Raw genomic sequence first — 15,287 nt, 5'->3', positions numbered from 1 at the left:
TTCAGACTTGAACCTCTGGTTAGGAACCAATGAAACAAGGTCACTGACCCAAAATTGGACTGACAGATTTTCTCTTTTTTTTTAAGTTATAACACCCCTCTCCCCACTCACAGAACCTCAGATCCTTGGGACTCAGAAGCTATGACTGACCATCCATTCTGGGGAATACATAGTTTCTTAGCAGACACAGAATATAGAAAAGGGAGTGAGGACAGGTGAATGAAAGATCACTAAAAAGGATGGCCGGAGCTGGTTACACGTGAAAGGGCGGCAAGTTCCTCCAAAAAAGCAAGAGGGGGGATACAGTTGGAAATGTCAGTTTGGGCAGTAATGGCTCCTTGGCAACTAGATAGTGTTCACTTAAAATGTGGCTGCATTAGAGAGCCACTGAAAACAGTACGTTTGTTCAGTCTTCTTAAGCCTTGTAGTTCGCATAATTAGCAGTTCTTTGTGTTTTTTCTGATGGAAATTGTTGACTAAGGCAATGGGGGCAGTTTTTCAGGTGCTGAACAAAGATCAGAGGCTGGGGGTCATTACATTAAGTGCTGGAGAAATGCAAGATGTCAGACTCCAACCGCACTTTCGGATCAAAAACAGATGCCCTCTACATTTCTGAGGCAAAACACGTAGGCATGCTTTACTTTCTGCCATGCAGATATGGGTAGAGGTGCAGGTGAAGAAAGGCGAATAGCTGCTTTGATGAGCAGACCATGTCGGTAGCAAAGTCACGTGACTTCTTGCTAAGCCAGGATCTGAGCAATGCAAGGCAAACAAACATATGACCAGCAGCATGGGTGGGACCATTCACTACTTCAACCCAAGGATTTTTAAAATTAATTTGTGCATCAGAAGTATGTGTTGACAGTGATTGAGCAATCTCTGATGTAAAAAAAAATCCCTTAATTCATTTCTGAAAATAATTTGTACAACTGCAACTCAGCAGGCGTGGGATTTGGAAATTCATCTACGAAAGAACAGACACAAGCGGGTGAAAGGGGTAAGGTAATATGTTTCAGTGAAAGGGGTTCGATAAAAAAAAGATTAGCAAAACTGCTTGTTTAAAATAGGGTTAACAAAATCCAATTGCAAAAGTATATATGGTGGAGAGCGCAAAGGTATAATTGGGGTTATGGTGTGGGGAAGTAAAATGGGAAATCACCTTATATAGGGGCAAGAGGTAGGGTGGTATAAAGGATAAAGATAATCAGATAACCGGGATGAAAAGAACCCTGATTACAATTAAATTACATACATCCATAGTTACACCTGTATGTGATGAGCAAGGAGAGGAAGCTAGAGACCTGTCAACATTTGTTCCACTTTCTCATTAGATGAGGCATCCTAAATGGTTGCAATACATATCAACATAATTAATCGTGATGTGATCAGCATACATAATTCTATAATAATGTTGCACAAGTATTTTTGTTCCTTTCACCTTTCCTTCATGCTGTTTGGATGTCTGCAGAATGCGGATGGACTGGACTGGAGACTACTGCACAGGATGCACATGAATAAAGAGCACAGTATTGGGGAGGGGGGGCATCCAGGGCCATACCTGCGCATGTCACCTCCCACAGGCAAATTGGTTGCAACGTGGTGTTGCTTATCAGATACCCTGCAAGCAGGGGTTCAAGATCAGCCACTTATGTAAAGGATTATTCTCAAATGTGGACCAGTGCTCATTTTGCTTAAAGTGCCTTGGACAGCTCTCCTGATCCCTTCCTCTTTATGCAGCATTTCCCCTTAAGTTATTACATTCAAGCCTCGTGTCTTCAGGGGCTTGATTCCACTAGGGCTTCGTGATTTTCCTATATCCTCCAAAAAAGCCATCAATTTATGTTTTTATGTTCACAGGCTCTCTGTCCTGGTGAGTGATTTTAGTTAGGTCTTTGCGTTGGGGAAGGGGCTTAGTATTTCAATGAAGCACACACTGGGGGAAACCTTGACATCCCCCAGGTCCTAACCAGTGCTTTCACTGTGCAGCATTTAATCTGAACAGTCGGTCTGAGGAGGTACTTGTGTGGCCTAAAACTGAGGTTCAGATAGGGCCAACATTACATCATAGACGGTCACCCAGAAGGCTTCCGGAGGGCCTCTTAGGACCAATAACTGTATATGACCAGGACCATGTAATCTCCTACACAAAATGCTTTCAACCATTTAAGCCCAGTGACAGACCTTTTTTCCTCATTTATCAAATATGGAGTTCTTGCACCACTCCTACTCCAAGTGACCCTTACAAGTCATCGTGTCTTCCTATTCCAAGAATGGCTGAATGCTGGCAGCGACCTTTCGACCACAGACTTTGATTTTAATAGTCAGTGGTGAGCACTGATACTTTTTCCATTGTCCAGTCCTTTTAAAATTTTCCATGGATATTATCTCAATGCAGGACACCACCTATAGAGGAGGAATAATTAATTATCCTTGAAGCTGTCGAATAAATCCTGTTTAATATTCCAATCTAGAATGACCATTTTACTGAGAGATGTGGCTTTTCCACTTAAGTGCATGCTGGGCAATTTTGTCAATATCAGGTGGTGGTCTAAGCAGGTGAGCGATTTACACCTTTCAAATATTATAAGGTTTAATGAAAGGATGGCAGCCAGACTGTGCCCCCGTTGTGAGGGTTAGATTTAGACAGGCGAGAGGTTTAGGTTGTATGCATTTTTTACAAAGGCAGACGTAGTGTAATCAGGGTAATCCATCCCAAATGTTGATGTCACCCATAACAAGCAGGTTATCTTCAATAAACTGGACACTGGTGACAAAGTCTGACCTCTCTCACGTGCGGTTTTGTAGGTGACTGTTATAAATAGTGTGGATTTGCATCAAGGTTGCCTTTACAGTGTGGGATTGATAGGCAAGTATCCATAGTTTCGATGTGTGCTTCAGGCACTTGGATGTAAACAGGGTGGATAATGGGCGCAGTCCCTCCTGGCCGATTGTCTGCTCTTGGCAAAACAATTCTATTAGAAATAGAACATCTACAGAGATAGTGAAGTTAGCCATGTAACATGTCTGTTCTAGCAAGGTCATCAATATTTAGGTCTTTCAGTAGATCATGCATTTTGGAAGGCATGCATGGTGGCTGAAGCAACTCTGGCAGGTAACCATGGGCACAGGGACCAAATAGTGAAGGAGCTTACAGAAGCCTCCAGAAGGCAAGGCTCTTAGCTACATGGGATACATATAGATTAGCAGTGTTCCTCAAGTGGGAGGAAGGCTGTTCAGAAAAGATGGTAGGCAGGCAACTGGCCAATGCCTGTGGTATGCAGACTCGTAGTCATTTTAATTTATATAGTGCCTTTTCCCACGTGTATGGCCTCAAAGCGCTTTGTGGTAGGAACACCCTTTGGTACCAAAGTCCGGATATGGGAAAAACTTGCATAGAATGCTCAGAATGCATGCGTGCATTTGGTCAAGATTAAGACTTAGGTGGGCTTGCAAGGCTCCGATAGGCAACACAAGAGGTCAGCATTTGGATGGGTGCTGAGGGAGGTCACAACAGAGCGCTAGTGCAACAGACTCAATATGCCCCAGCCATATCGAAAATTGTCATAGGTTGTTGCTGTATTCTATTGGTAGAGGTGTTGCAGGAAGTCTGGTGTAAAGGGTGAAGCCCTTACGTGTCCAGCTTGACCAAATTTGTGGTCGTGGCTGTATTCTAGAGTATGTGGATGGATAGCTGTGCCTGCGGTAGATGTCCACTGAAGTGGTACATCTATGCATACCTTAAGCTCGGATGGAGCTTTTCTTTGAACTTGCTGTGTGATCCAATTGTCTCTATAAAGAGACAAGCTACCCTCATATGCTCTTCTAGGCCCTATGGACAGGGTACCCTCAAAGTCATCTGAGCGCAAATGGACTGGCTATTGTATACCGTCTTCGAGATGTGGCCAACAGGCAGCCTTAAGCTCTAGGGTCAGGTTGCATTAAGATCTAGGTTCATAGCATTTTCTAGCACCATATACAGGCTAGCCATATAGTCTTACTCTACATCTTCTGCTTTCCATAATCCGTTACCGTTCAAGCACCTTCTAGTGCAGTAGAAAGGGTGCTTGCATGTATGTTATGTGCTAGATTTCTAAGTGCAAATGGATAGGTTACCTTCTTACATCTTCAAGCGTACTAGACAGGTTAAGATTATAAGGTACGGCTCATAATGTCCACTCCAAGACCCGTCCACATTGAGCAAATTGCCCACCTATCAGTCTGTCTAAGCTTCACCTATCTTCTAAGTGAAGTAGCTGTGCAAGCTATAACCATCTCTTCTAGAGCAGTACCTGTGCTATTCTTCACATTTCTTAATTTCAATTGTCTTTGAGTACCTGGTGCTTAGGTCATCTGTAAAGGCTGAGTTATCGCTAATTACAACAGGACATTCTGTCCAAGTTCGTTTTGTATTCACAATAGGTGTGTGTTCCAGAACACTGAGTGGTCAGCGAATGGGTGTGTAAGGCTGGCCGCTGCAATAACGGCTGGCATTCACCTGTGGGTTTATGTACAAGAGGCTTGCCTGTGTTGTTGTTGTGTGTAGGGCGAGCCACTGTGACAACAGCTGCCATCCGCCTATACGTGTTTGCACACGTGACTTTTGTCTTTGGATGTGGTTGAATGTTGATGTATCCGAAATAGGTAGTGGCGATAGAAATACAGGCAGGAAGGGTGACTCAGTTTGCCATGGGGAATAGCCACGTTTCGAGGGCCTTTCTGAAGGAGAGGTAGTTATAAATGTGGCAGATTCGTAGTGGAAGTGAGTTCCAGATGCCGGGGGCTTGGATCGAGAATGAGGATCCTCCCAATCTAGTGGAGTTGTAATGGGGTCTAACGAGGAGAAGAGCAGAACCAGATCTGAGGTTCCCAGTGGGTTGAGAGCATATGAGTTTATCCTGGTGGACTTTGGGTCCAGTTTTGTGGAGGGCACGTGAATCATGCACTGGTATGACACTTTAACAATTACATCACATATTGATAAAAATGTGCTCGCTGTGTTTAGTAATTACATCATCTAAAAAGTGTAATATATTATACAATTAGCCCTTCTGCACATTTCACACTGGTTCATTGCCACCAGTAGCATACATGCCCTCCAATACAGGGATCTGCAACCTACACCTTCCAGTTGACTATTCTTGCTAAGGCAAATAGGGCTTGTTGTCCAAAACACGTGGCGAGTCGAAGGCTGCTTGAGCCCCCCCCCCCCCCCTGTGCTTTCAGTTCTTGAGGAAACTGTTCAAATGTTAAACAGCCTTACTGTGTTGATGTGTTTCGTTGAACAGATTCTATTCTATAGCTTGGAATTCAAAACCAAATCAATTTTTTTTTAAATAGAAATGATCTGAATGCAAAATGTGTGGCTACAATTCCTACTGACAGAATGAAAAGCCAAGTCCTATTTGACAGGTGGGATGGCACGTCTAGGAAGAAGCTGTAAAATGCAGGTTTCATTTTAGCATTCTTTGAAAATTAGTTTACATTGCAATGGCTTTGACGGAAACAAAAACGAAAACCTCTGCTTTGCTGAAGCCTTGTGAAGGTTCTCACTTTTTCGAAAGACTTCAAGAATAAGGTAGATAGTTGTATTAATTAATAGAAATGCTTCGATGCGTCTGCAAAGCTGCATGGATGCTATGCACAATTTCCCAATAAAATAGATGCTAACAATGTTTTACGATAACTTTACAATTAGCTCCCCTGTACAGGGGACTGCGTTTAATATAATACTAAACAAATATGCACGACTATGATTTCTATAATCGTTTGCATTGTTTGTGTCGTAATAAAAAATATTTTTGAAAAAAACAAGCAAAATATGTATGACAGTCACCAGTCTAGATAGCCACATTTGAAAGTGTAAAATGTTCTGCATTTTCTCATCATGGTGTGATTTGCTCCATTTTCCGCACAGCAATTGCTTGGAGAACTATCAGAGGTAATATACTGTTGATACTCCTGTGCCTCTTTAGCCTCTCTTAGACCCTGTCATCTGCTGTGCTCAGTCCCATGTGTCGCACTACAGTGATCTCGCATCTTCCTACTAGCATGACCAGAGTGTGAAACTAATATAGATGCGTCTGTAGACCCGATTTCTGGAGAGCAATTGGTTTTCTTTGAATGTGTCTCACGTTTACTTCAATGCCTGAAGCATGGTTTCCTTTTAAGTATTACGTTGGCCTTGTTCAGTTCTTTCTACATAACATGCAAGCTGTAAAAACGATGCTAAATATATGCACCCATACATATGATATATGTTTATATCATAAGAATTATATATATCCTGTCTGGATTTTTTTCATGCTCTCCCTTAATCCACTTTCACAGGTGTCTGAAAAGCATAATTAAATCGATTCATGCACAGCCAAAATGCATTAATGACTTAGAATGTTTAGATCAAAATGCTCTTCTTAAGATCATCAGTGTATAATTGTTACCTATGATGTTTGTCACACCTGGTCTTAAACGTATGTCTCAGTGTGTTCTTTTTTTTTTTAAACTAAGCACCACATTATTCAGTAATGCTGATCCGATTATTAGCAGCAACTCTGTTTATCATTAATCCTTGGAGAAGATTTTGGTGTTCAGTAATTATTTTCATTGTGTGTAATGCTCGGCGTTGATTTCTCTTCTCAGCTGTTATCCGTTTTCTCAGTCACGTACCACCTCCTCTAACCATAGTCCATTTACTTAAAGGAGAGAAATGGAAAACATGCATTTTTCTTGGACATGTTGTTGTGCCCCTTAATTGGGCCTCATACACATCCTAAAATATACCACACAGGAGCCAGGGTTGTCCATGACCTTCACTTTATTCTTCCTCCCTATAACTAACTTCCCTCTTCCCTTGCCCCTCCCTTTCCTCCCACTCCCTCCCATAGTCTCGAGCTCTTTCCCTTAAAGGGGCTCTGTCCTCATTCCCTCACAACACCTCCCCCACTTAGGATGAGACTTCCCGGACTACATGTGCTCAATAAGCTGTTGGGGTCTCTTTGTGGTTTGATGAGGTCTGTTTGGTTGCTTGCGTGTCTCCTCTGCATTTTCTCGTTGCAGCGTTTCACATGTCTTTGTTCTCTGTTTCCTCCATCTCGATAACTACCTCTTTCGTTGGTTCATATTCTTCAAAGTATAACTCGTGGAAGAGGGAGACCTGTGGTGACATTTCACCGTGGTCTTTTGTCGCTAAGATAGGATCTGTACGGTATGTCCTTTCTTTGGGTTTCCTTGTTTCTTCCGTCTCTTGTTCGGGCACGTGGTCCTTCATCTGGGTTACCCCAAACTATCTATAGTGGACGTTGATGAGGGTGCTCTGTGGTGCTGTCCGATGGCTGAGGTGGCTGTGCCCTCTGGCGGGGCTCGGTATCATGTGGATGGTGGCGGTCTCCCTGGGTTGGGTCATATCTTGAGTGACCTTTTGGCTGTGCCGGCAGTGCTGTCCCACACTGGACTAAGTGGGCTTGGGATTGGCCCAGGGGTTGTGCTGCTGCTCTTGTCTGGTACCACTGCCCTGTACCACAGTTTCTTGTGGCCTCCATACACCCCTCCCCCCGGTGTGACATCTCGAAGGGTCCTGGGTGGTTGAATGGCTAATGATGTCTCGCATGACCGATGGTGTTAGTGTGCCATGTTGCAGTTTGTATCTCTTACTTCTGTGTGGAGGGGTCGTTCATCTCCATATGGTATGGGTGGGTTGGTGTCCATGTCTTCGATGTCCATTCTAGCCGTAATGTCAGCAGACTTGAGTGCCACACATTGGTGCCCGGATCCTCCAGTGCATGGGCCAGTCGTGGGGGCTTCCTGATTGTCGAGGTTGTCTGGTCATGTTTGGTGGTGGTATGGGTTGGTATCCAGTGATTGTAAGTGGTCTCATCCTGCATACCGTCTGAAGGTGGCCTTCTTGGCCACAGCACCAGCAACTCCGTCTGATGGCTGGGCATGGTCGTCTGCGTGGGACCACGAGTCCACATTTGCGGCATTGTGCGTTGCTCAGGATTGGGTGCCGGTGGCGTCTGAGTAGTCTTCTCTTGCAGGGTCCTGTGGGCCTAGAGTATTCCATCCGTCCTACCGTGGGGGCCGCAATGGAGTTACATTTGTTTTTGTTTTCGATGGCAGCTGTCTGTGCTTCTATTCGCTTGTACGTTCTTGCCAGATTGAGTACTTTCGTTAGGGGCATTGGCTGTTTGAGAAGGTGTTTCCTGAACGTTGACGAGGTGCACCCTTCTATGATCCTCTGCCGTATTGCCTCCTCATTGTTGAAAGTGGCGAAGTTGCACCCCATAATGTTCTTCTGGAGGCGGATGACAAAGCTGCACGTGTTGATTGAACACATAGTAGACTCCAAAAAGGACTATGAATGCTATCAACCTGGCGTTGGCTGCGAGAAGGCGTTGGTATGTGATCCTGTCTTTTGCTGGAATCGTCTTGATGATGCCCTTTACTTCTTTTCCTGCAGGTTCCTGAATATGCTGAGTTTGTTTGGGGGATTCTGGTCCCCTGTCGCTCCTAGAAAGTCTTCAAAACCTCAGTCCATTCCTCCCACCTTTGACCTTGATCATGGTGCGGGTGAAGAGAAAATGGGTTAAAGCACCTCATGAGACTGGCATGGGATGTGGGACCCACGTTGTTGAGGGTTTGTATTCCTGCGTCGGCAGCTACTCGTTCTTCAGCCATGGTGCGAGGGGCGTGTGGTGGTGCTTCGCATGGTGGTCAGGCTTTGGTTGCTGCTCATGACTTACTGCAGGTGGAGTTACTCCGTTGGTTGTCCTGGGTGGTGATGGGCGGTCAGTTGGCTTGCGGCATAGTTGCTCGTGTTCTCGGGGTAGACGGTCCTTGCCCAGCCGCGGCTTTAACTCTTTTGGGGCTGTTGGTGGTATTCTATATAGGGGATTCCCTGGGCCTCTGCAGTGGTGTGAGAGGCGCAATGGCTTTTCCCCCTCGTGGGCACCTTCATGGCACCCCTCAATCGTGTCGCTATTCTCCTTCGGTGGGCTTGGCAACTTGCAATACTGGTGGCCTGCGTGGTGTAGGCCACTCGTGTGTCCTTTAGTTCTTATGGTGCTGCATTAGGGGCTATAGTAAAGTGAGTCCACGGGGCTGGGGTTTGGCGGGATGTTGGTGTCCCAGTTAGCACTCAGTTTGTAGTTTTACGATTGTCCTCTTTGTTTTTTTTTTTCCTCTCTTCTCGCACATGGGAGCTTCTTGGCGCACTTGATAAGTGAATCTTTACATGTCGTGCTTCAAACATTAGAATTAGCTGGATTGTTTCAGGGCCCTGTGCATGGTCAGCATTGCATGAGTCTCTGGAATTATGATGCCAACCTTTGTATATTCCTTCGAAATTGGGATAAATATTTTTCCGTTTGAGATGGGCTGTCAGACCTTTCTATAGCAATGTGTACCTAAGCTGACAACATGATTACTTGTATTCCTCACACATTGGGGCACAATTGGTTGTTGATCGATTTTGGTTGCTCCGTTGGCTTTAAGAGGGTTAGACACCTGAGAATCCTGCCTTTTCTCCAAAGCATTAACTGTTGGTCCCAAATCCGTATTTGTAGTGCAAACTTGGCGTACTTTCAAGCTTGGCATGCTTTTGCTAGGCAGCTCGCTGCCGTTGGCCTCTGCTGGGTATGCAGCGGTGGGGGGAGGGGCGTGGGCTGCTTACCGGAGCCTGGTTCCTCCCCGTCTGGGCCGCTTTGGATCTCTTCTGGCTGGCTTTTCTTCCTTTTCCCATCTGCTGGGCTACCGCAGCGGTGCTCCCTGCTTCTTCTCCCTCCTCACCTTCTTCCACGCGGGCTGCTGGGCTCTTCGTTCAGTTCTTTCTCGCAAACTGGCGCAGGTTGCTGGGCACTTGTATGCTGGTGGCTCTCCCCTTCTTCACCAGCGCAGCTCTCCAGATATCTGCTGAGCTTTCTTCTCTTGCCGCACGAGTAGTGCAGATCGGTGCTGAGCGTTTCGCGCCCCCGTCACTCTGCTGTGCCCCTTTCTGCCCTACGCACTCTGTTGTGCCTTTGTCGGACGCCAGATCCTTGCTGGGCACACTCGGCCCACCTTTTTGTTGCTGGGCAGTCCGTCTCATCTCGTCACTGCTGGGCACATGGTCCCCCCGGCTGCACTCCTTGTTGCTAGACAATTCACTGGGGTGCTGCTCCCTTTTGTCTGCAGGGCTCTGCTGGCCCACCGTTCTGCTGCATGTCGTGGGGCCTCATCGCCAGTTCTTGTGCCCCTTAATTGGGCCTCATACACACCCTAAGACATACCACACAGGTTGTCCATGACCTTCACTTTATTATTCCTCCCTATAACTAAGTTCCCTCTTTCCTTGCCCCTCCCTTTCCTACCGCATCCCGCTCCCTCCCATAGTCTCAAGCTCTTTCCCTTGAAGGGGCTCGGTCCTCATTCCCTCACAACACATGTGACATAGCCAATTCATGTTAAATAGGTGCCACCTAGAGAATGCCTGTGGACAGTGACACCACGTTTTCCCCTGTACACATGTGCCTTTAATATTATGGAATTGGATAACTTCAGGGTATACTTCGAATAAGTGAGGTATATAAGGCATTTCATGATTGTGAGGTGGGGTGAGCTGCCCGTACAGCATTTGCACATTAACTACTGTGCGATTGTCTCTCGATTTACAGTTATGGATTGAAATATCAATGGTAGTACCATGCAAAGGCCCAGCACACAGGAGCTGTGCAGTGGGGTTCTAGCCTGACTAGAAACTCTTTAGAAAAGGTTACATGTCAGCCAGAGCTGTCCCATTGCTGGGTGCTTTTCGATCGATGAACATGGGTTTTGAGGAGGTTAGAAGAACCTGGTGGATGAGGGAGAAGGTGGTAACATTAAATGGAGCCTTCCTAGCCATATGGTGGTAATATGAAAGAGCGCTTTCCAACATCAGAAGTGTGGCTTTGGTCTGGTTTGAAAGACACTGGGATAATTTAGGGCAAGAGTCTGAAATGTTTGGCTTTTCATATGTTTTGAACTACTACACTCATCAGCCATACAATGCATAGTCAATGTTGTGGGATTATTGTGTATTGTCGACCACAGGGGTGTTGCTAGATCTGGAAGAGATCCGGGGCTACGCTAATGTCGAGGCTGTCGGGACTAGGGGCTAGCAAGCCTTTTGGCTGTAGCCCCTGAGCTTCTATCTGGGGCTACAACCAAAAGACCAGGGGCTATAGCCCCTTTGCCCCCCCCCCCCCGCAGCAACACCTCTGGTCGACCACAATATGTGGAAAGCAACAGGTTTCAGATCCCTGTTTTAGGGAGTAAGTAGTTCTGCTGGTGGGTGGGGCCAAATACAAGAAGAAGCACAGGGTTATTTTTTGGATAGAGAAACTGAGACAAGTTTGAGATCGATGAGTGCATTTATTAGAGTAGTGGGCAATTGATTTGGCCAAATAAAGCATGGTGTGGGGAGGTAGCCTATGAATGGATTTGGACACAAGGAGACTATTGGAGGTGCAAACAGTTGAACATGAAAAGCAATCCCACATCTAGGCATTGTGCAGAAGTGGTTGATGATCATGAACTCTTAACGAGAGTGCAGAAAGCAAAGTTCAGTACTTGGTTGAGAAACTCAAATACTTGGAGGGGCAGTCCATAAAGAGACCAGAGCAGTAATCCAGTCTGCTAAAGACGAGTGGCTTTTAGCTAAGCTACATTCCTTGAGACGTTTGTGCTATGGTTGTTGGATCAGTCAACAACACGGAGCTGGACTACTCTAATGTATTATTGGCCGTTTTTCCAGGCACGGTTCTCTACCATATGAAGGTAGCCCAGAACCGTTCTCCTGATTTTCTTTTTTTGCACTCTGAAACATAATCACATTTCAACTTTGACTTAGGAATTCATCATCAAGCCATTGTTGCACATAAGCATCAGGATAAAACATTAATATCACATATTGCATTGAATTTTCTTTCCCTATTCTCACGCTTCAAATGTGTCTACAAAAGCCACTAAGAAGTGGGTCTACAGAAATGTGCTGAGATTTAAATTAAGTGTGGTAGAGCCATATATGTGACTTTATTAGAAGGGTCAACTAATAAATACCCTTGAAACAGACAATAGAGGAGATACCTCATGTTCAAATTCAACATTCTAGTAAATTAAAATTGATGTTCTGCTTCAAACATTTCTGTTCCACTTTAAGGGGAAAGCTTGATTTTGACCATTACTGATGAAGGTCTCATTGATTTTCTATAGGACAACCCTATTTTTTAAATGTATTATTTATTGCTGCAGCCCACCTCGGTTGTTGCCTTGCTTCACTACATGGTTTTTAGGGTTTAGACAGATGTCCTTGCCTAGATTTGTTTTCCCTTTAGTTGCATTCAATGAATTTTACCTGTTACCATTTAGTTGTTGGGTCAGGTAAGGTCTCTAGCATATTTAAGATAAAATACTGACACTAATGATTCTATCTCTTCAGAAACAAAAGATTGACTACATTCCAAAGCAAACTGAACCATTGCCTGCTGCTCCTTCACCTCCTCCAACTCCAGCGCCGGTTCCAGCACCACCATTCGTACCTGCACCCAAGCCACCCTATGGAGGAAATATTAGCCGACAGAGCAGTACCTCCAGTGACAGTGGAGGAAGTGTTATGCGGGAAAACCAAAGATATAAGCAAATCCCTGTTGATCGTAAGTGTCTTAATACAAAGTGTGGTAAAAATGTAATCTATTTTGGTCATTCTTTACGTCTTAGTCACTTTGTGAAATTATGTACATTGTAAATTTATAGTACTTGGGAAATATTGGCCCTACTGGTGTTTAAGATCCTATTGGAATTCCATTTTTAAACTCATGTGTTCATGTGTCTAATCATGCCCCTCTTGGATTGAGAGTTTTAAGTCTGGAATGATTCACCAGTGGAACTCATATCGTTTGTAGCATCTTGAAAACATGGGGGTAGAGCCTTCATGTGACATACACATCAATTCTTTTGTACAGATATATTGTACACATAGTGAAACCATTTAATGGCAAACTTCCACGGCTCTAGGTTTATTTGGGATATGGACATTTTTGGTGGTTTGGTATTGATATTCTAAAATATTTGTAAGGATTTATATAATATGCTGTATTCAAATGGTTTATGCACCCACTCATGGCCATCTTTATTAAGGATAGAAGAACATTTTACCAATATTAATGAACTTAAAATATGCATTTTCTAAATAAAAAATATTTTTGAAAATCTTCAGCTAGCCCCTCATCTAAACGGGTGCCGGTTGAGTGTGTGCATGATGAAAATCACTGCATGATGTTCCACTGGCCCGCCAGTGAAATACTAAATGGGGAAATGTACTGACCTTCAAGATGGTCATTTTATTGAAATTAACCTATGTTTAAACCATGACCTCTGGTCCGAGTCCTCCTCCTTGCTTGACACAGGTCTTGTGAGTGGGAAGCTCAGTTGTCTTCTGGGAAAGCTCATATAGCTGGAGGAAAATGTAGTACATTTATTTGACCTGAGATGCAAGGAAGCCTGGAATGTGCAGCTTAAAAATAAAGGCCAAGTTTGGCCCCTGGAACCTTAAACTCTGGGTCCAGGGCATTGAACATGTGTGAATGCCATTTACTAGGATGGTGTCAATTCCTATTATCTAGAAGCACACCTTTGTAATAATTAAAAGTAGTGTCCTTCTTCAGACAGGTAATCAAGCGGGTATGCAGCAGAAAAAAACAACCCGGACACTAGGTTTTGCTACCAATTAGAAAAACAAACTGATGTCCACAGACTTGTGGAACACTCCTGTCCCCTGCACACCAAAATCTATTGTGATCCAATCAACATTTAAGACCATCTGGATAGTTAGTTATAGTTACAAGTTTTCTCTTCAAACAAATGGTTTTACTCAATAGTTTTTGTATCAACAATCTTGATTGTTTATGTAGAGTTACAGCCTTAACCCTAGAGGTCTGTAGGACTCAGAGGAGACCCATGCAACGCTAGCACATCAGTTGCCTACCAAATAGGTCCTGCAGACAGATTGGCCATACCCAAAGAACTATGCTGCAGCCAGAGACCATGCCAAGTGGTCATTGCAGTCATGATTACATGGAGTAAGGTGCAAACCATTCTCTGTGGGTACTAAATGTTAGTGCTCGATTCCAGTGCATAGTCCATTTCAACATGTATTCTGGGAAACAGCTGTGTCTGTTCTAGTGTAGCTGCAGGATTATCCCTTTTATCCCAAATTGAAAAATGCCAATATGTGCTTTGAATTGTTCTTGCCTCACTACATTTTTCACAGGACTTTGCATCAGCCCTGTTTTCTACTTTTGGATTATGTTGCAATGTGTTTTTTCTTTTCTGTGATCAAGGTTTATTTCAGTGTTATCCAGTCTTCCACTCTATTTCCTAGTAGCACCTAAATAATGTAACAGTGGTTTTGCTTTATCAGCGCTGACTACACAATAATCACATCTGTTTTAGACATCTGTGGCATGCGTCTTTACCTCTTCTGCTTGTAATAATTGTAAGTACTCCTTATCGTTAAATTCCATCAAAGTCAAAAATGGTCCATAATCACAATTTATCAGGTAACCCCCAATAGAAGATGCAGTGCTTATAAAGCTCATTTTCAAAACAAGCTTTAAAAAGAATACAAAAGTAGATGAAAAATCGAATTTGCACTAAACTGCCCTTAATTTCTCAAATAACACCACCATCTGTAAATATAAAGTGCATATGATTATGTGGCTATGTTAGCTGTAGGTAAGAATATGTTTCGTGAAAAAGCTTTTGTTTCCCAATGGGATGCCAACTATAACTCTGCAGCTGGAATTTTGCGGATTAGCTACTGATTATGAAGGAAAATGAAAATCCATATTATGGCTCAGACTGTGGTCTAACCTTGCTCTCGTGGTCTATGCGAAATGTATGTTCGAGGTCTTGGAAGTTGACGGGGGTGATCATAGACCTGTATTAAATCACTCACTTTAATCACTTTAATTACAGATGGCAGTGTTATTTGGGGAATAATCGGAGAAACAGATCCCAAAACCGATCTTGATATAGAATACCTTGGTACATTTTTGTAAACAGTTAAATCCCTTTAACATTGATAACCGTGGCAAAATATATTACTTTATTTGGTCTGCAGTAAAGACTTATGATCCCCTCCCTCAAGCTCTTTTTTTCAGACAAGTTGCTATAGAATAAATCAGTCATTATTACTGGATTTGCCCATCAATGGTTTTAGACCATTGGCTAACAGTAATGGAATAAGCAAGTTCTTCCTAATATCTGTGAGGATTGGTAAT

The 15,287-nt window shown here is 43.9% G+C and overlaps 1 protein-coding gene across 8 annotated transcripts in view; it reads left to right on the top strand.

Annotated features, from left to right (window-relative positions):
* Positions 1-15,287, top strand: part of EPS8 (EGFR pathway substrate 8, signaling adaptor) — a 1,868,600-nt gene that overhangs the window by 1,661,314 nt on the left and 191,999 nt on the right. For 4 of the 8 annotated variants that reach the window (XM_069628372.1, XM_069628373.1, XM_069628370.1 and 1 more), the window contains exons 21-22: positions 5,915-5,938; positions 12,446-12,659. In XM_069628372.1, the coding sequence (XP_069484473.1) occupies positions 5,915-5,938; positions 12,446-12,659 (238 nt within the window). The remainder of the gene's footprint in view (positions 1-5,914; positions 5,939-12,445; positions 12,660-15,287) is intronic. The other 4 variants (XM_069628376.1, XM_069628375.1, XM_069628377.1 and 1 more) reach the window with 1 other exon arrangement.

Source organism: Ambystoma mexicanum, chromosome 12, assembly GCF_040938575.1.
Source record: "Ambystoma mexicanum isolate Mex_15411 chromosome 12, UKY_AmexF1_1, whole genome shotgun sequence".
NCBI classification, from domain to species: Eukaryota; Metazoa; Chordata; class Amphibia; order Caudata; family Ambystomatidae; genus Ambystoma; species Ambystoma mexicanum.
Note: the sequence above shows the minus strand (reverse complement) of the source record. Positions and strands in the feature narration are given on the sequence as shown.